General features: G+C 38.0%; 1 protein-coding gene across 1 annotated transcript; it reads right to left on the bottom strand.

Moving 5' to 3' along the window:
* Positions 1 to 4,929: 4,929 nt before the first annotated feature.
* On the bottom strand, positions 4,930 to 19,150 carry HAS2 (hyaluronan synthase 2; the record flags this gene model as incomplete). Its single annotated transcript, XM_081070230.1, has 3 exons — positions 4,930 to 7,820; positions 9,015 to 9,116; positions 18,524 to 19,150. The coding sequence occupies 3 exons, from the start codon at positions 19,148 to 19,150 to the stop codon at positions 6,891 to 6,893; spliced, it is 1,659 nt and encodes a 552-aa protein (XP_080926356.1). The 3' UTR covers positions 4,930 to 6,890.
* Positions 19,151 to 21,983: the final 2,833 nt, after the last annotated feature.

Raw genomic sequence — 21,983 nt, 5'->3', positions numbered from 1 at the left:
AAAAGGCTTCACATGTGCTGCATTTAAGTAATTGTTAAGCATACATAACATATATTTTATATTGGGAAGACAACACAACAGTATCAGAAATGCTTTTGTTCAATGAGAGGACTAGTTTTATATTCCAGGAAACAAAATAACATGGGACTGTGTGTCAACAATACATATCCAAATTACATCAAGGAAACCATGAACCACAAACAGAAAAAGGAACTGTAGCATTTAACACTTAAATTAGTGAATTAAAACTGTAATTTTTGTCAGGGTCTGTGCACCTTCCTTATAGGAATTTAAGTGAACTGCCACTCCACTTTTCTCACAACTGAAAGACAACCTCCTCGCCATATTTTCCTTTCCCTAAACTGATGAAATCTCCACCATCTCTACCTTCTTTTCCTATCATAATTTATAATAAGCTTAGCTAGGGATGAAGGAGTTATTTACCAATGAAAAGCTAGGAGTCTGACTTTTTTATATCACTCTGACTGTATTGGTCAACCTGTACTGGGCGTTTCATTCCCTCACCCACTTATTTAGTCCACAAAATTGTATGGAGCTTCTACCCACTGACAAACTATGTACTAAGGTTAGAGGATGCAATGCCACCACAATCTCACATGTTTCCTTCCCCTTTTAAGCTTATTCTTTAAGGAGAGAGACAGATATTAACAAGGAGTCACAGAGATGAAAATAAAAAATAAGCGTTAAAGGTGTTCTCTAAGAGAATGCCGTCTAAGAGAATGAACCCGGTCGTGGTAGTTGTACAAGGCACCCCTGAGGCAGTGGTGATGGAACGGGCTGAAAGGTAGGCTAGGAGTTAACTAGGCAAAAGTGATGGTGGGAAGAAAGTGGGGTTGGCAAGAGCTCTTGGAAATGCCCACGGGAAGGTAGGAGCATGGCTTGCTAGAGAAACTAAAAGAATTCCTTGAAGGCAGACATAATGTCTTATTTTTTAAATGCCAGCAAAGTCTGGTACATAATCACACTCCAAAACTGTTTGTTGAATGCCTTAATGAATGCCTTAACTTGGGAGACAGTGCCAGGGTACTCTCTTTCTGGTGGACAGAGGCATTAGCCCACTGCCCAAAGCAGAAAGAAAGTAGAGGCCTCACACCCCAAAGCTTTTCCTGCAGCAAAGCTCCAAGAATGCCATAAACTTTCCTGAAAGGAGATTCATTACTTGAGTCTATTCTTCCTTCCTTATTCTTTGATGTGTCTGTTTGTTTATTCACCAAATTTTATTAAGCAGCTGACTGTACTAGTCACCACGAAGGATTCAGAAATGATGAAAACATAGCCTCAGGCTCAAAAACCTTTTCGTCTAACCAGGATATCATGTGCACGGATAGTCATAACACAGGGCAGAAGAAAAAGTCTGGGCTGCATGGCAGAGATAAAACGAAATATGAGAGTGAAAAGGAGTGAGAGATCTCTTTGAGTTGTTTGGAAAAGAGATAGTGGTAAAGTTATACCTTGAATGAAGGATATAAAAGAATTTTGACAAGTAGTTGGGTGGTGGGGAGAGGAGGAAAGCCATTTTAGGTTGAAAGCAAAATGTGAACACAGATAAAGGAGAAGAGTAAAACGTGTGCAAGAGAGAGCAAAAAAAATCTAGTTTGGTAAGACCATGATAAACAGCAAGATGAAGGCCTACAAAAAGGGACAATAAATAGATGATCAGCTTTGAGTATGTTCTTAAAGATTTAATGCTTTTAACTTGTTGACAATGAGATGAAGTTAAACTGTTGTACAATCATCCCTCGGTGTCCAGAAGGCAGTTTCCAGTACCCCCTGAGATACCAAATCCTAGGATGCCATATAAAATGGCATACTATTTGCATATAACCTACTCATATCCTCCTATATGCTTTAAATCATCTCTAGATTCTTTATAACACCTAATAAAATACAAGTGTTATGTAAATAGTTGTTATCGTATATTGTTTAGAAAATAATGACAAGAAAAAAGTTGGTTGGTGCAAAAGTAACTGTGGTTTAAAGGTTAAAAATAATTGCAAAAACTGCAATTACTTTTGCACCAACCTAATACAAGTGCACTTCAGCAACAATGTAACATTTTTTCCCAATATTTTCAACCCCTGTTGGTTGAGTCCACAGATGCAGAACTCAGGGATACTTAGAGTTAATTGTATTCAAAATTAACCGTTAGAAGGATCATTTTGACAGAAGTGTAGAGAATCCGGTGGATGAAACAGAGATGGAGAAAAGAGAGGCACTTAGGAGGTGTTTTGAACAGTTCAGGTAAGAGACAGAATGTCTTCAGAGGGTGAAAGATGAATCTGAGTGACATGGTAAAGGTGGAATCACATGGTTATAGTGACTAGCTAGTTATATGGCAAGTAAAAGAAGCTGAAGATAATGTTTGGGCAACTGGCAGGAAATAATGACATTCATTAACTGAGGATGTGAAACAGGAAGCAGGCTTGGAGTGAATATGATGAAAGTAGTCAAGTGCCAGAAGAACAATACCAGTTTATTATAAGCACACTTGAACCAAATCATATTTCTAAATATAACTGTTTACACGGGATGTGGAAATGCAAACCACCATAAAGTAGTTCCGTTTATAATAATGGACAATCCAATAATGGTTGCATCCTATTCAAAAATATCGGTATGTACTGTGATCTATCCATTTTAGTTTAAACACCTCATTCTTGTATTTCTCCCAGTGGATGATGGTCTTCTCTGATCCACCTTCAAATTTACCTTCTATCATTAAGTCTGAACTCTTGGCTAAACACCGCACACACCTTAAACCTATTCATTTGTTTAAAGGTCATATCAAAATTACACCTCTTAGTTCCTTAGTTCCCATCCAAATTGGCACATCCATAAAGAATCACCCCAACCCCACAGTATCTTGAAGCCTATCTTTACAGTGCTGATTGTACATTTCATTACTTCTTTTTATATCCCATGCCACTCTTTACCCCTCATATTCCATTTGCATCTAGTGTTTGTGTAATTGTCTTACCCTCTTACTCAATCACAAGCCCTTTGAATATAGAGAAAATGTACACCTCTTGATTTCTTGCTCATTAACAGTGTTCAGTAAACTTAAAACCAGATATCTGCCAATATCCATAGGTGATACTAAAAGTAGAAAACTTCGATAGGAAAATACAAATATTTGAATTGTTCTGTAATAGCTATCATAGAAATTATACTTAGTCTGAGGGGAACAATTAAGAGACTAAATTAGAAATGCTTCTCAAATTTTAATGTGGGTAAAAGTCATCTGGGGATCTTATTAAACACAAGTTCTTTGTCCCAGCCTGAGATTTTGATTAGTAGGTTTGGGGTAGGGTCAGAAGTTGGCATTTCTAACCAATTCCCAGGAGGTGCTGATGCAGCTGGACATTGGCACGGGACCCTTATTTTAAAGGGTTACGTCTGACATCAGGTAGCCTGCATTGAACTCCACCACAATTAGCTAGCTTTATGATCTCAAGGTACAAAAGCTCTTTCAGCCTCAGATTCCTCACCTGTAAAATGGTAATACTAATAAAGGAACCCCAATGGGACTGATATGAGAACTAAAATAGAGGGTCTAGAACATGTACTTCTGGCAGTACCTGACAAATGATATGTGCTCAAAATTAGTTGTCAGTGTACAATAGTACAAGGAAGCCAGTAGATTCCTACAGAGATTCCTAAAGGGGTCATTAGACTCTGGCCTGCAGGCCAAATCTAACTCATCGAGCATTTTGATAACACTGATGAACTAACAAGTTTTAAAATTTTTTCAATGATTGAAAAATATCAAAATAATATTTTGTACCATGTGAAAATTATATTAAATACGAATTTCAGTGTCCAGTGTTACTGGAACATAGGCACACGTTCATTTACATACTGCCTATGGACGCTTTCGTGCTACAATGGCAGAGTTGTCATACGACAGACCACATGGCCAGGACAGCCTACAATGGATACTACGTGGCTCTTTACATTAAGGTTGCTGACCTCAAATATAGCACCAAGTGATTTTACCAGTGAATTACTGGGACTAGAACCATTGCTATTTCTGGTGTCTAGAGTGTCGATACTGTTCAGTGGCTATAGTTGTTTTTTGATAATGTAACTATACCACAGTAGTGAAGGATTCTTAGGAACCAATAAAAAGAATTGGGAAATAAAATAAATTTGAGGGATATGTGGTAAAATGGAAAAATTACCACCAAAGCTCCTCAAACCAGGAAATGCTATTAGATGCCTCAACCCTCTTTTTATTAAGCAATATTTATTGTTCTATTTCTGGTTATAAAAGCAATACATGATTACGGTATTTGGAAAATACAAAAATGTATACAGAATATAAATCAGCCATATTCCCAATCGTAGATAACCACATTTAAACATGTTTTTACAAAACTGGGATGTTACCGTACAAATTGGTTATATATTTTTTACATGTGACATTTCTCTAATACCCTGTTCTCTGAGAACATTAATGGGTAATGATGTTCCATTGTTTGGAAATGCCGTAATTCATTTAACTGTTGTTCTCAGTACTGGATTGTTATTTTAAGGTTTTATTATTTGTAAATACTACAACAAATTTGCTTCTGATTTTTCTGAAAATCTGTGAATCTTTCCAGCTATGATAAATGACTGTAACAAAACAAACTTTGTCTAAATTTAGCTGCTTTTAAGGAAAAGTAGAATCAGATTAGAGACAGAGATTGTGTTAAGGCTAGTCTCCAGTTTCTAGATTCCCCAACCACACCAATTTTGAGGATTTCTACCTTCTTAGTGAAATTAAATTACTTGTTATTTTTGACCAACCATGTGTTGTTTTTTCTATATATCCTATACTTAAGTCCATATAAGGAAAACAAAAGTTTTTGTTTTGTTTGAAATTCCCCCCTTCCCTTAGAAAAAAAACACAATCATCTTATCAAAAATATTTTATTTACAAAAAAAAATTAATTATACTCTACATCCTATACTGGAAATACATTGAATAATTGCTAAAATAAATACAGGCAATTAATTCAATCTTTTATAAGAATGAGCGAATTTGACATTTGAATGTTATCAAAGCTTAACTTAGAACATAAATAGTTAAAAAGGCAAACTCAAGTTTTAGTCTCATTTATTGGCATGGTGTTTGTTTCCCACAAGCTCTCCAATCAGCAAGTCGCAGAATGTTATGTACCTTTTTGTATTCCGAAGGTAGAATGTGCAGCTTTTTCTTAGGCAGGATAGATGGAACATAGAGGTCTGCATGGAAAAGAAGCAGAAAGGCAGGAAACAGAGTCCAACCCTTCTCTGCATGACTCTGCTTCATCACAATACTTTTTCTGCAACTACTCATGTGTTCGATTGTTTTTAACACAGGTCTGTATGGCACCAGCTACAAGACAAGATGGGTCATGTCAAAGGTCAAACTGGATAACCAAGGCTCTGGAGAAGCAAGCTTAGCTGGACTACAGGTACCTGGTTCATCTTTTTTTTTTTTATGTGCCAATTCTTGATACACTTACTAAACCTTGATATCATTTCTGCTATGTAAACATTATCTACGTAGGCCAAGAACAGAAGAGATGAAGAAATTATCTGTATAATTCAGAAAAAAATAAATCCTCCCTAGAAAGTAAAAGGATAGAACGTGAATCTGCTATTTTGAATCTAAATGCTTTATATTTATTATAATTTATCCAACTCAAACATGGAAACCTCATCCTAACATGTAAAGTGAACTGGCAAACTGAAAAAAAAAAGACAGGTATGAAATGTTAAATATATAGACAGGATCTGGTGAATTCAGGCCACAGAAAAAATGATGAACTACATTGTATTTGTCCAAATTATACAGATAATTTTTTCCACTTTCCATTTTCACTCAGCCTGGGAAAACACTGCCAGAATCTCCATCGATTATTCATCTTTGATAAGTATGTTATGTCCAGTGCTGGATGCCCAGTGTTTTCTTTTGAGGACTAGCATTCCCTTTTATTAATCTTATGAAAAAATTGCACTTTTCTACCCCTTTGGCCTTGATTTTCAATGATTTGTGTTTTTTTGTACATATAAGTATGTATTTTTACTCCCAAAGTGTGACAGGTATATTGGCCTTTTCTAAAAGAATGAAAAAAAGTTAAAATATTGAACGTTTAAATACTTTTTCACAGAAATAAACTATTCGATTTTAAAAGGTAGAGAAAGAGAAAAACAGTTTATTCTTTCTATCATGAACATCAGTCAACCAAGCTTCACATTTTGGGTAGGTTTTTTTATAAGTTTGAATTTTTTTAGAACCTATTTTATTTTTAAAAGGAGGAAGAACAGGTGTCTTTTGGCAGAGAAGTAAAATATAGAATATGCAGAATTTGTTTTAAAAATTGGCATACAAAATTTTAAAACACAGTACAATTATATAAAAATACAGCACAGCCAACGGCCTTTAAAATTTCCTTTGGCATTTCATTTGGTAGAGTTAAACAGAAAATCCTTTAAAAAAAAAAATTAGCTATCAACACAGTCCATAAGTTAGGTTGTATATGTTGTAAGAACTTTTCCTTGAGTTTCCAAAATCCTTTTCTTCCATGATAACCCACATAAAGCATGGCTAGTGAGGTATATAGGGCAAAACACTGTTAGGCAGATGTACAGTAAGGAAAAAGTGCATAAACAAAGAATTCTTCCCATTTTCATAGAAATAACAAGTCAAATGTGAGTTTCTTCTTGTTGGTGTATCACTTTACTTTGGCAGAATCAAAACAAATGTCTTTGTTCAAGTCCCAGCAGCAGTGATATGTCTCCTTTGGTGGCATTATCTGATGCCACAATATTGGACAGTCCCTAGAGGAACTCAGGTTTTGTGTCTGCATGTGTGATTGCAAATGTCAAACAATGTAAGATCATACATCAAGCACCATGTCGTACTGTTGTCCCTTCTTCCGCCTGCCACATTTACTGATGAGAACCACATACAGAGTCAAAAGCATGACCCAATAGCATACATAGAGCAACGTTCCAACAATTAGAACTGTCTGCTTGGATTCTGAGAATGGCTTTTTAGATTCCTTATAAATGGTGAAAATCACACCACCCAGGAGGATTGTAAACCAAACCGATACTGGAATGAGTCCTATGAAATTAACAACAATAGTTTTCCTTCCAGATGTGCCCCACCCAGCTTTGTTTATCGTTGCAATTGCAAACATCTTGGCGGGAAGTAAACTTGACATGTACAACACTGAGTAGAGGGACATGAAGACCATGACGATATTTCCTCTAAGGCAGCTGGCAAAGGATGATTTTATGAGACCTACTAACTGGACAGTTAACAAGAAGAGGAGGATATTCCAAATTTTGCCCCGGTAGAAGAGCTGGATTACTGTGGCAATGAGAAAGAAAGGGAAGAATCCAGTGATAACTGCTTCGTAGGTCATCCACAAGTGATGTTTATGAAACCACATGGCATTGTACAGCCACTCTCGGAAGTACGACTTGCTCCAACGGGTCTGTTGGTTTAACCACCTGAGATATTCTACAGGCGTTTCTGTAAGGCACTTGGATCGAGCCGTGTATTTTGTTGCATAGCCCAGACTCAGCACTCGGTTCGTTAGATGCCGGTCGTCCCCAAAACTGCATTGGCTGCCCATAAACTCCTGATTGTACCAGTCTTCCACAAATTCATGCAGCAAGGAGTTTCTGTACATTCCCAGAGGCCCACTGATGCACTGGACACAACCAAAATAAGACTGACAGGCCCTTTCTATGTTAAAAGCCATCCAGTATCTCACACTGCTGAGGAAGGAGATCCAGGAATCATACTTGTTTAAAATCTGCAAAAAGAGAAAAATAAGTAAATAAAAGATAAACCTTAGCTTAAAATACCAACAAAATCTGTACTGTTGTGAAGTTACTTACTATCTAGAGGTTTGTTATTTTGACCTATTGTTTTGGCTCCCTTCTTCTTGTAGACATGATTATATTTTATTTTCTCTGAATCTATATTACTAGATTAATTTGATAAGTTGTGTATATGTGTTGGGACTCCGACATTTTTTTCTATTTCATTGCTCTCTGACTTCTTCTTGCTATGCTTTTTGTTCTTGTTCTTATTATAATACTGAGGTGGTTTTTGTTGTGTGTTTTTTTTAATTAGGCTTTAGTTTTCAATCCCTAAATTCTTCTCCCCAGACACTCTTTTCTACCATCTAAGATCTGAAGGTTTTAAGGCCCGTGTCTTTTCTTTGCCTTCACTATCATCATGCATATACAAAATGCATCATACAGCAACACAACACCTAAACTTTAAAGTAAAATTTCAATGTGCTTTTCACCTTTGGCTAAAATGTGATCTCACAGTAGCAAAGGACTCAATTTATTATTGACATATTTTTACATATTCAGTTTCCCATTCCACAAATTGCAAATTGCCTTCATTAATCTGTGCTTCACTAATTGTTTCTCCATTGATAGCAAATAATGGGAAATAAGTAATAATTAATGAGAAGTAAATAATAATTGGAAAACCCACTTATTAAGTCATTACTTCTCTGCCTTTCTTATTAGTACCAATTTGAGTTGCAGTTTCTGTTCCTTTTGTTTTCCAACTTGTATTTTTAATCAACCACATATCTATCAGCTTTTAAATGTATAAGATACAGAATTCATTTCCTGCCATAATTTAGTTCATTTGCAACTAAATGAACTCCAACATCAGATTCTTCCAGAACATGAAGTCCTGGCTCAAGAAGATCTGGTGGAAATCATTACACATTTACAGTATGTTATATGTAACTTATCAGGCACTACAGACATGGGTTATATCCCAGGATAAGCAAAGAAATACTAAATTATTTCAATTTGACAGAAGAGGCAATAAAGTGAGTCCAAAGCACATTCTTATGTATCTCTAGCACCAAAAATGATTCCTGGCACAGCGTTTTGTGGGTAGTAAATATATGTTCATCTAGTCAATGAGTATGACTGTTACTAAAAGTGACTCAGGAAAAATGTGAAGCCATAGGCACCTGGACATCTCCACCGACACCTCCAACCATGGGGTCCTCTTCTAAAACTTTTACCATCTCCACAGATGAGGCTGGGTCAAGCATGGTGTCTGAATCACAAACCTGCAAAGAAAGTAGAAAATGAGTTAAAGGAATGGAAGAACTGTGAGTGTGCTCTATACAATCAAAATTGGGCATGCACATTATGCCTTCAGCCTTATTGTCACAAGGCCTCAAGAAGAAGTATCACAGGGACGACAGAGTTTGTTATATATCACGGCCAATACAAAGTGCTTGTTTACAGAAGCTCATTATTTAAATTCATGACATTGCTGGAAGGTATACACTAGGTATGTCTTATAGGGTGACCAGCTTGTCCCAGTTTGCCATGGATGTTCCAATTTGGGCAATGAAAAGTCTCATGTTGCAATAACATCCCAGTTTTCTAGGATTTGGAAAACATCTTGGTTTGGTCACCCCTAGATTTTTATTTTTTCAATTGGCTTAAATAAGGCTTTTAGGCAACTTGTTCTTCAGGTCTGAATAATGATAGAAAAAACTGTTATTACTGTATTAAAAGGGAGGTTTATTGAAAAGTTATTCCCCCCTCCCATTTTAATATGATGAATAAAAGACAGAAAATTCTCCTACAGCTGGCTATATAATTCTGAAGTGAGATGTCCATATGACCTTGGCAGATGACATTGCATCAAAAAGGGAACTAGCAGAACCCTCAGATCATGTTTTTGTTCTAGAGCATTGTTTCATCTAGCCCTTTGAATATAAAAGCAGATATACATTATCTTAAGCTGTTCTAGAAATGCTAAGGGTACAATGCTTATATGAATCAAAAAAAGCAATTATGAAACCAAATCAACTAAGACTTCAAGAAAATTATTCAGATTAGTCTGTACACACGAACCAGCGACAGGCATTTCTACTGGAGGCCCAATGGGGCAAAGTTATAATCAGACCTTGTCTTTGCAGGCTGATTTCTGAACCAACTGGAAAATGCGATAGAATAAAGGAGATGAGAAACCAAAATCTCACCTGTATACTCATAAAGCTGATGTGGAGAATAGAGCTTATTTCTGTAGAGTAGAGGGCTTCATAATTATGTTCCCCAGTATTAGATAGTTATCTATTCCCAATAGCATCCAAAGGGGCCAACCTCTTCCTGCAGAAGGTATGACAGATGCTTGCACCTGGTAGCCCACTCCCAGAAGGAAGGAGGAAGCAGGAGCTGGGCTACCCCTTACTCCTTCCATACTCGCCGATCAGTTTAAGTCACTTCTCTTAGGGAGAAGTGAGACAACTGGGAAAGGCTACTACCTTTCCCACAGGTGAATTATACTTGTGGATGGGGGTTCTTCCACATGATCAGAGAAATCAGCAGTAGGAAAAGTACTGCTTCCTCTCTCTCCCTGATTGATACTAATACGACATAGTATTCTTTCCTGGGGAATGCAGCCAGGACCTAGTAGATATAAAGTGTTCAAAGTTGACATGCAATGAACCAGTTTAACATCCCCATGGAAACAAGAAATGACATGATTGGCAGCGACGGAGGTGTTATCTGCAATTCTCATTATTTTACCATCAACTCTGGCTATACTGGATGGATTTAATCAAGATTTATGCTATGTATTTATATCAAAAGGAATTATCTTTACAGTTCTCAACTGCTTTATAGAAATAGGGATTTCACACACCAGTTTTAAATGAAAACAAAAAACGAAGAAAATAATTTGTAAAATAAACTCTCAGAGTTGAAAGGGATACAGATATATATGAGTCCTTCACATAATTAGCTAGGGAATCTCAGTATTTTTAAAAATGTGCCCGTCTAAATTTTACTAATAGCTATTTTTTCTGGAAAAACATATTTATATGGACACCTGAAACTAATACAAAATAATATTGAATGTCAACTATAATTTTAAAAAAATAGTCACAGAGATATAAAGTACAATATGGGGAAATATAGTCAATAACATTGTAATAACTATATGCCAGATGGGTAATAGATTTATTGGGGTTATCATTTTGTGAGGTATATAAATGTCTAATCACTAGGTTGTTTTGTACATGTGAAACTAATAAAAAAAATAAAATAAGACATTTAGATCTTTCTATAGTGGGGTAATACAGATAAGAAAAATTTGAGAATAATAATAATAAATTCATGATACTGTTTAAAAGTGCATATACCGGGGGTGCCCAAGAAATGTATACACATGACTTGCATTCATCTTTTGCTATTGGTATATATTGAGTATTATAATTTTAATACAGGTTTTTCCTTTCTTAAAATGTGTATACATTTTGTTGTGTATATATGTTTGTGAAACCAGCAGTTTAAATACATTATTGGAGTATATGGGGTATCCAATTATAAAAAATGAAATCGCCTCTCTGGATTTAACTATAGCAATTTTAGGGTTAACTTAGGAATTCTTTATTTTATTTAACTTATTTAGAAGCAGCCATTTTCTAAATAAAAACCCATGTACTAATGTATTTGTTTATTTACTTATTCTTATTTTTCAGCATTCTATTTTGGTCCAGCATAGTCTCTTTTAAGGAAAGAAAAAAAAATGACAGCAGCTAGGCATTAGTTTTTCAGAGTAGAAAATAGGATTTTACTAATACTTGGATTTCTACCTAAGCATCTCAAGCCTCAGAAGCCTAAAGAAATTCCTCCAAAGCGATGTTTTGCTTCTGCCATGTCTTGTCTATCACTGGTTTGAATGTGGCTACAGAGCAGGCAGGGTTGTGAGGAGGGTAGAGAAAGTAAAGACAGAAGTTCAGTCCACCTTTAGAATCCAACATCCTGAGTTCATGGCCACACCCACTTCTGTTGACTCAAGCTGGGAAAGGTAAAACCAGAAAGCTAAAATAAGTCTAAAAACAACAGGAAGGGGGCAATCTAGAATTAATGTTCAAATAACCCCGCCTGCTAGTGAGCATAAGCAGACCAAGGGAACTGCCCCTTACAAATGACTGAACTTGAACCAAACTTCTGAGGTTCCGCATATTTAAATTAGCCCTGTCCCTCCCCAGTTTCCGACAGCAAAGTACCAGAAGTTCTCTGAGAGAGACTGTTTGCATAGGGAGTTTAACTGTCAGAAGAGAAAGCTCTGAGAAATGTCTTGGGAAGGGGTTTGTTACAGTGGATTTAAAGAGCTTTATGAAGTTCAACTTCTGGATGTTATTTGGTGATTGAATATGCCAAGTAGAAAGCCAGAATCTTTGAAAGTATGTAAAAGCATGTACGTTCGCGAACCTAATAGTATTTACATTTTAGTGTGCAAAGAGAGTAACTTTAGCTCCTCATAAAATCAGTATAGTAGGAGCAAGATGTTTAATTGTCTCCTCACCAATTAATAACAAATATGTAATGTCATGAATGCTGGTTGATTATTTAGCTCTAGGCTAAGAAGCTGTGGGGAAATATCCACCAGTTCACACAGAGCTTAACCTCACATGGAGAGAAACTACAGGACATGATTTGCACACCAGAAGCAGTTAGAGAACAAATCAAAACGTTTTTCTGTCCACACTGAATGTTGTCCCTGGAATATGCTTAAACCACATGATCACCAGTCCTAAGATTTCTCACTAGGAGATTCTGAAGTGAAGCAAAGTCACCAAATTTTGACTAAAATTAGTGGAAAATGTAAAGGCAAAAATATCTTATTGGGAGGAACCAGCCACCTCATTCTTAACAACAAATCATCAACGAAAGTCTGTCAGACCATGGCTCTTCCTCCTTCACTATCCTAGCCAAGAGTTCAGTGCTTCTCCTTTCCTATCAAGAACAGTGAGTGGCAAACTTAGTTCTGTAGGCTAAGTCCAGCCTGCCACCTGTTTTGATATGGCCTCTGGGCTGAACATGGTTTCTACCTTTTTAAATAGTTGACCATCAAAAGACTATTTTGTAACACATGAAAAATATGAAATTCAAATTTCAGTCTTCATAAATAAAGTTGTATCGGAACTCAGGCATGCCCATTCCTTTTCCTATTATCTACTTTCACACTAAAACAGCAAAGTTGATGAATTTGCAACAGAGACCGCATGGCCTGCAAAGCCTAATATTTACTACCAAGCCTTTCACAAGCAAAGTTTGCCAACCTTGGGACTAAAATAATTGGTTGCAGGAGCAGGGATCTCTTTCCTAAAATTAAAACAAAAAAAGTAAAATAATAAAAAGTAAATTTAAAAAAAGTTGTGATTAATATATTCTAGGCCCCAATTGTAATTCTAATAGATTGTTTTAAAGGTTATCTCCATTTCCATGTTATAAAATAGTAACTGCATAAAAAGTATAAAATATTAATAAATTAGATGTTTTTCTTTAGCCAAGATTTGTGTATGATAAGAAGTAATACCATCAGAATCAAGAGGCCTCAATTAAGTCTTGAGTCTTACATCTCACTAGTTCCATGACCTTGAACAAGCCACTTACCATCATCATGGTACTGGATGGGACAAAGCCTATAAAGTACCTTGTAAGTTACAAGGGACTGTAGAAGTACACCATTAGTCTTAGGTAATAATCTTTACCTTTTTGTGCTCCCTAAGTAAACATATACATAATGGATGATGACCCTTACTACAAATAGATGACCCACTAGAATCTCTAAAAGAACATGGGAATTGATTACCTATAGAGAATCTCTTATCACAATGAACAAATCCAAATGTGTCTGAAACGATCTACAATAATTAGACTACTGTGTTTCCCTGAAAATAAGACCAACCCGACAATCAGCTCTAATGTGTCTTCTGGAGCAAAAATTAATATAAGACCTGGTCTTATTTTACTATAATATAAGGCCCCGTCTTATTTTACTATAAGACCGGGTCTTACATAATATAAGACCGGGTCTTACATAATATAAGACCCGGTCTTATATTAATTTTTGCTCCATAAGACGCATTAAAGCTGGTCCGGCTAGGTCCAGCTAGGTCTTATTTTCAGGGAAACACAGTATGTTACCAGAAAGAAACTAAAATGTTAGAGTCCTGAATTAGAGTCCTGAGCTGGGAGCGATCTCAGAGAGCATTCATTCTATAGCAAGTAAACAACAGAGTTCCGTCTAGAATTCGTATTTCCCCATTTCTATTTCAATGTGCCCTTAATCTTATCCTCTAAAATGAAGGATACAAAGAGACACTCGCAACATTGGTGCTCAGAATATTTCCCATTGCTTAGGCTTCCTATATAGAACAGGAGCCAATCAAATATTGCATACAGTGGACTCTCATTACTCTCAGTAGTTATGTTCTACAAAGTTTCTGTGAACACTGAATTAGCAAATAGCAAAAAATTTTTTTCTAGCAGAAATACAGGGTTAGGTTCCTCCGAGCCTTGGGTCACAACAATTTGATCAGCTGATCAATACCTAACCTTGTTTTATTTGTTTCTGTTTTAATACACTATATATGTCTATATAGTATATTAAATATACAATATATAGTGTATATATATATATATATAATTATACACTGTGTATGTGCGCGCGCGCGCGTGTGTGTGTGTGTGTGTGTGTGTGTGTGAGATTGACATCGAACTCGTGGCTAACAGCACTGTAACTCATGCCTAAACAAAGCTCTAACATTTTCTCCATAGTCAATCACAGCCTTCTTGTACTGCTACACTTGGAGCCATGTTAAACAGATACATCACCAAAATGTGAAAAATATAATACTACATAGACGATGGAGTTATTTGATGACAGTATAAAAGCAGAAACAAGAAGGCCCAGCATGGTCTTGTTTGACCTCAGCTAGGAACATGCACCTAGACTGAACCCAAGTTTTTGCCACGCTGCATGTCTATAAATGATCATAAAAGCATTTGCAAGTATTGATTTGGGGGTTACAAATCCATTTTAGTAAGAGCGTAATTTGCAAATCCAGAATCCGTGAATAACAAGGATCAACTCTTATTATGAATGATTTAGTCTTTTCTGCTGCTCAAAGAATCTTGGGTACCTAGGATGCTGCCAGATTAAATTAACATTAATAATAAAATTGCCTTCTTCCCTTTAGAAAATGTTCATACTTACTGTGTATTTTCTACCTGCAAAATCCCTAATGTACACATCAGGGGTATTAGTTTTTCCTTTGTGGCACAGAATGGTGACCACTTATGTTGGCCACTTATTATCCATGTTTGGTGATAAGAGATATGAATAAAGCAATTATATAACCTAGACATCAAAGGATACTTAAAGTCTTCCGATATTGTTAAGTACAAAAAAACCCACAACAATGTCAATATAATATAATCCCAAAAATTGTTTTAAAAATACGGGAAAAATAGACATGTATACATTGGAGAGTATTAAATTTGATAATCTGTGGGTCATGTCTGTGATGCAGCTCATTTTAATTTAGCTCATTGTGCTTTTCTATAGTTAATAAAATGCTATTATAAATACTGTTTCAAAGGTAAAAAAAAAACAAATAAGACTTATGCCCTACCTTAATTAAGCCATACCCAGACAGCTCTGGATCTGTTCTGTGAAATAAAAAGCAAGTTTGCCCAGAAAATACTTTGATTCAAAACTAAGAAAATCTTCCTCATGCTCTTTATTTCTCACTTCCTTCAACTTCTTTTCTCATTTTATTGTTTTTCCTCTGTTTTCCTAGCTCCTCCATCTCCAAAAGCAGCCACGAGCATCATAGATGAATTTGCTACCACACTCACTGGTTTTCTCCTAGACTAAAGCTTCTCCCCATATCCCATGTGAGTTTTAATTATTTGAAGGACTTTAAAGCTAAGGGAGTAGTCAGAGAGAAGCAGAAATGAAAGGAAAGAGATCGGGGGAGAGGTAGTAATTGATGTAAAGCTTTGTTCTGGAAGAGACCAGAGGGAGGCAACCCAAATTCCCAGGAGGGTCTGTAGAAAGGTTGACTTGGAGATAGGACGTGAGGTTGGGAATCCTTGACGCTGTAAGAAGGAGCAAGTAAAGATCTTGATGGCATTCAGAACCAGTACTTTTGATTTTCTCTTTCATAAGAGGCAAGGTCATCTGTTAGTAGTTAAGCAGGGAGGAGTTTGGGTAGGGAGCTGGAAGAGTGGTGAAGGTATGAAATAATAGGTCATGAGAGCAATAAGTAAGACATCTATTTAGGATCAAGTAAAAAGAGTGCTAAACGGTGCCAAAGACCCAGCTGCAACTGGAAACCAATCATTTTGGCCATTTCTCTGCACAGTGAAGCAGTGTTTTCCAGCCAGGTTAGCAAATATGTGACCAGATGGTCAATTTCTTCCTATAGCCCCCATTTCCTCTTGTGTATTAGCACCTGAACTTTGCTTCCTTCCTTTTCTAATCAACCTGAGCTCCAAGTTCGGTCTCTCGATCGCTTGTAATGCTGAGTGGCCAACATCTTCCACCGGTCTCTCTTTTGTCTTTCTGTGGCTTCTTCTCTGAAACCCTCAGACCCTGGGTCAGTCAGAATGTTAGATAGTGTATTAGTTTGAACCTCACAACATTTCCATTTGTATAGGGCACATATTGTTAAATGTTGAGGAATTTGATGAGGGATGGCAGGGTGGAATTACATTCTGGTTACAGAATGCCACAAGATTTTTCACCCTTGTTTGAGCACTTGGAATAGACTGAGAGTCCCAGGGGGGTTACCAGCTGCTGCTCCCATCAGTCTATCCAGAGGCTTCAGCCTGAGGAAAGGAAAGCTCTCCAGCCTAATTAGGGCTCCAGCAGAAAGCCTACTCCAGTATTTTATATTTTGTATTATTTTTTCCTGGACAGGCACAATGTCAAGTTGTCAAGGATACAAACAAAATTCAAAACAAGAATGATGAGAAAAGGGGGTTTGGGAGGAGCAGATTAAAAAAAAAAAGAACACCCACAAAATCACTGTCTTGATGAGAAATGACAAATGCAGCAATTGTTTTAACTGGAATTAAAAGCAAAAAAATCAAAACAGATGGTTTCTCATTTTAGGCCCAGAACTTCCTTCTTCAAATCCTTTCTGTGAGTTCCCCAGTCATCCCTTCCTTTACATGGGTCATTTCATCCTTCCTCTGGGCCTGAAGTGGCACTATATTCATAGGTAAAAATGTCCTAAGTTAACTGAAACTACCTTAATTTTGAATGTTGTAGAAATTAGGAGAAACTTGGGGTTGAAACTCTAGAAATTCCCTAAAACAGAGATCAGTAAATATGCAGATTGGTATCAATTGAAGAATTGCCTCAAAACTCTTTAGATGAACCAAAATGAGCTCTGTGGTCATGATGAACCTGGACAAAAATTTTTGAGTAAAATAAACAGCAAATGTTTTCATAATACGGACAATACCATCATTAACCACTTTTGCTACCTTGGTAACTGTCGTGCACTTAACATTTTTTGAAATTGTTACCTCAAACCCCTTGTGAGATTGGAGGAGGTCCTGCTCAGTCATTCAGCGAGTAATAATATCTGGATTAGAACCTCAGTCAACTGACTCTAAAGCCAGCGCCCGTTGTCATCCCATTACAGACAGACCCACTGGGCATGACTGTGCAGCAATATAGTCCCCAAGGTATAGGATGGGGCTTCTGAAAAGTAGGATTGCACTTTTAAGAGAAAGGCACAAGTGTCCTAGTGAACTTTTTTGTTTTCTTTTTTTTTTTTTTTTAACCAGACACATTTCTCCCTTCCCTATGGCCAAAATCTAACTAAAGTAGGAGTATTTTGAGAAAATTGTTTACACCTTGAAAACTCACAGGGACCCTACTAACATCCTAAAGAAGAAAGTTTCAATAAGAACTAGGAGAGGAGAAAGAAACCCTAGAATGAGCAGTCAGGAAATTAATGAGACCAGCCTGTCTAATTTTCATGCAAGCAAACACCATCACAAACGCTTTCAAAGGTCAAGTTGCAGTGGGTGAGGTAATGCTGTTTGGGGAGTGAAATAAACATTACTTTGGGTTTTACTCTGGGAAGGTTTCTTTCTGTCTCCCTTTTTCATTTTCCTTCCTTTTCTTTCTCTGTCTCAGTTTTGAATTCCTTACCCTTTTCAATCAAAATTGTTCTCATCACCCCCATTTTGCTGGGTCTCCATGAAAAACATTTTATAGCCTTCCCTTGGGCCTGCTGCAGATTTTCTCAAGACCCTTCTGCTTGGCAGACACTATTTTCTTACAAGGTTCGAGATTTTAAGAGTGTGGAAAATGACGTTGGATTTGACTTGGCAGAACCAAGGGGGCAGAGAAGGGAAGGGAAGGGGAGAGAAAAGAAGGAAGGGTCTCCTGTTCAAAATAGTCTTGATTTCCCACCAATAACACTGCACAAGTTCAGCATTTTCATAGATAGTCTTAACAGTTTTACAAGATTTTTTCCCCTCTCTTTCAAAATGTGCTTTTCAACAGTCATGCTGTTTTCAAATGAACTGAAAGGAGTACTGTGTTCAGAAGTGACACGGATGGGGTATAAGCGTATGACTGGAGAGATACAAAAGCTGCTTTATTTAAATGTATGTTTGCCCTGGCAGCAATTCGGAAACCTACCTGTACATAATCCACACTTCGTCCCAGTGCTCTGAAGGCCGTGTACATGACTTCTCTCTTTCCACCCCATTTCTGCATGATGCAAATACTTTTGTTGGACAGGACCAACTGGGTGACATGTTGTGAGCTTTCTTTATGTGATTCTTCTGTCTCACCGGGACCCTTCTCGTGAAAGTTGTTCTTCCAGATATAAGTGGCTGATTTGTCCCTGCCCATGACTTCACTGAAAATGTCCATCATGTACAGGTCATCTTCCGAGTTCCCATCTATGACCATGACAACTTTAATCCCAGGGTAGGTGAGCCTTTTCACAGATTGCAAACATTTCCGTAAGTAGTCGGGATCTTCCTGATATGCAGCAATGCAAAGAGCAACAGATTTGTTCAATTTGATGGGGGTTTCCAGGGATTTTTTCATTTTTCGGTGCTCCAAAAAGGCAAATAGGCTTTGGATGATGAGGTGTGATGCTAAAAAGGCACCATACAGTCCAAAAGAGAAATAGTAGTTATCGGTTTGGATAAACTGGTAGCCAACAATATAAGCAGCTGTGATTCCCAGGAGGAGAGAGACTCCAAAGAGTGTGGTTCCAATTATTCTCAGGATACATAGAAACCTCTCACAATGCATCTGTAATACAAGCAGACAAAACGTTGGTGAACGACTCTTGTCCCACACTTGTTATACACATGGTATCGTGGGAACTATATTGGAGCAGGAGCTGCCAGGAGGTCTACGGATGTCGTCAGAGCTAGGGAGGTGTAGATCCGAACTCCCCTAGTGATCAAGGCAACCTTTCTTCCTACACCATGTTGTCTCCTCACCCCCAATACCGACCAGGAAAACATCCACAGGAGATTTTGCTCGTATGTAATTTCATCTCATCTCCAATGCAAATCCCTCAGCTCACACCCTTTCTCCATGCAGCCAGCTGTAGTTGGAGATCAGGACACCTGGATTCTAGTACCAGCTCTTGCGTCAATTAGCTGCGTAAGCTTTAGAGGTTACCTCTCTGGGCCTCCATTGTTTTAATCTGTTAACTGAGGGAGTTTAGACTCGATTATTTCCAAAGTCTCTGTTGACATGAAAAGGCGTGGTGCCTGGATATCCTACAGTCATCTATCAAAGCCCCTGCAATTCTGAATTGCAGTATTCTGTTGAGAGGGCCGTCCCCTCCATCCACCATCACTAACACCAGATGGTTAGGTCCTGGGGAGCAGGAACCTTACTGGAACACAGTAAGCACACAATAAATGTTTGCACAAAGATGTCATAAAGTAGCTTCATGCTTAACTTCAATAGGTAAGTTTCCCATCCTTTTAAAAGCTGTACCATTAAACCTGAAACACGTGTCAGCTCTTACTCAGCCAATTTTGTACTCCCCACTACATTTTTTGTATCTCCTGATTAAGGTTTTGAACAACTGGACTTTAGGAGGACCATAAAAGCATCTCCAACATTAAGTGTAAAAAAGAAAAAAAAAGAAAAGGAGGTGTCTGGTAGACCTTTCTTTTCAGTTTTCTTTTGGGGTTTCTGGACCCAATTCCAATGTGTGTGGGGGAGGAGGTTTCCCACACATACAATAAACAAGTCTCTGGACACCAGCTATGTGTCCTACAATTTAACTCAGTTCTGACGCTATCTACCTGACAGTGTCAGATTCCACAGGTTAAGGGTTCAGTACCACAAGGCAGCTCCAACCTCCGCCCCCCACCTTCAGATGCCAGTGTCAAGCTCAGATTGTCACCTGTACTTCTGACTATAAATCAGAGCTTCCCAAGGTCCCTCCTTGGGTCCAGTTAATTCGCTGAAGCAGGTCACATAACTCAGGCAACTCATTTACTTACATTACTGGTTTATTATAAAAGGATATAACCCAGGAACAGCCAAAGATTCATAGAGCAATGTGTAGGGAAGGGTGCAGAGCTTCCCTACTCTGAGTTTGCTACTCTCTCCAGATCACCAACCTAGATGCTCTCCAAACACTCTCCTTCAGGGTTCTTATAGAGGCTCCATTACATATGCATGACTGATTAAATCACTGGTCATTGGCAACTGAACTCAATCTCCAACCCCTCTCCTCTCCCAAAAGGTCTAGGGGTGGGACTGGAAGTTTCAATCCTCCAATCACATGGTTGGCTCCACTGGCAACCAGTCTTCCCTCATCCTTAGGTGAAGACACCTCCATGGCTCTCCTCACTTAGGAAATTCCAAAGACCTTAGGAGCTCTAGGCCAGACATATACTTGATCCTTGAACAACACAGGTTTGAATTGTGTGTGGGTCCACTTATACATGGATTTCTACCCTTGAATGTGGAGGGTCAACTTAAATTATACTGGGATTTCTGAGTGGGTAGCCCAATCCTTGAATTATTCAAGGGTTCAATTGTATATTTTTTCATTATCAATGACAATGATCACGGTTTTGTTTTTCCCCCTAAAGCTTATTTTCCTCCTCTTCTAAGACTGAACTATAATAAGGGATATAATTGGTACAAATGCAGTGTCCCCATCTTCAATCATTCACAGCAACTTCAGGATCTTTGTCACGTTTACAGATAATGAATACTTAATCTTTTTCTTTAATTCAACTAGTTTTTGAAAGCTAACTAAATCTATTTTCAATGGAAACGTTGGCTAAGCAATTATCTCTGCAAAATCTCTTGCTGGATATGCCATCTATATTGTCCTACTCCACATTAAGGCTTCAAATTGAATGTCCACATAGCACCTAGTATGATCTTGGTTGTTACTTGGCCATCCGGTTGAGCAGCTCCAAGAGGCAACATTCACCTTCTCATCCCTGGGGTCAGACCCTGAAGTGGTCCTGAGTAAATCTGAATCATACTTTAGTGTAGCTGCTCACCAATTGTTTTCTTGCCTTTGGAGCACAGACTAGTTGATGTGGCCGTAGTGGTCCAGCCTTGGGACCACCAAAAGTTTCAATAGAGACGTTAAAAAGGGAGAGTAGAGTGGGCCTCCTGCAATCTCTTTGACTTCCGTAGCCTTGATGCTCAGATCAACAAGGTCCTAGGGGATTGCACAGCCCACAATTAGAGGGAGCTTGGTCCTTGAACTGCCATATAGGAGGAGCCAGCCACCAATCAGGAATTCCTCCCCTAGACTCTAATGACATCAAGAAATAATTCGAGTTGTTGTTTGTTTACCCATCATGCATTTTGGGTTTAGTGTACCCTAAGAATATAACCTAGGTTGGGGCCAGCCCGGTGGCTCAGACAGTTGGAGCTCCATGCTCCTAACTTCGAAGGTTGCCGGTTCGATTCCCAGATGTGCCAGTGGGCTCTCAACCACAAGATTGCTGGTTCAACTCCTCACCCCGCAGTCCCGCAAGGGATGGTGGGCTGCGCCCCCTGCAACTAGCAACGGCAACTGGACCTGGAGCTGAGCTGCGCCCTCCACAACTAAGACTGAAAGGACAACAATTTGAAGCTGAATGGCACC

Source organism: Rhinolophus hipposideros (assembly GCF_964194185.1).
Source record: "Rhinolophus hipposideros genome assembly, chromosome: 13".
Taxonomy (NCBI): domain Eukaryota; kingdom Metazoa; phylum Chordata; class Mammalia; order Chiroptera; family Rhinolophidae; genus Rhinolophus; species Rhinolophus hipposideros.
This window is presented reverse-complemented; position numbering and strand designations above follow the sequence as displayed.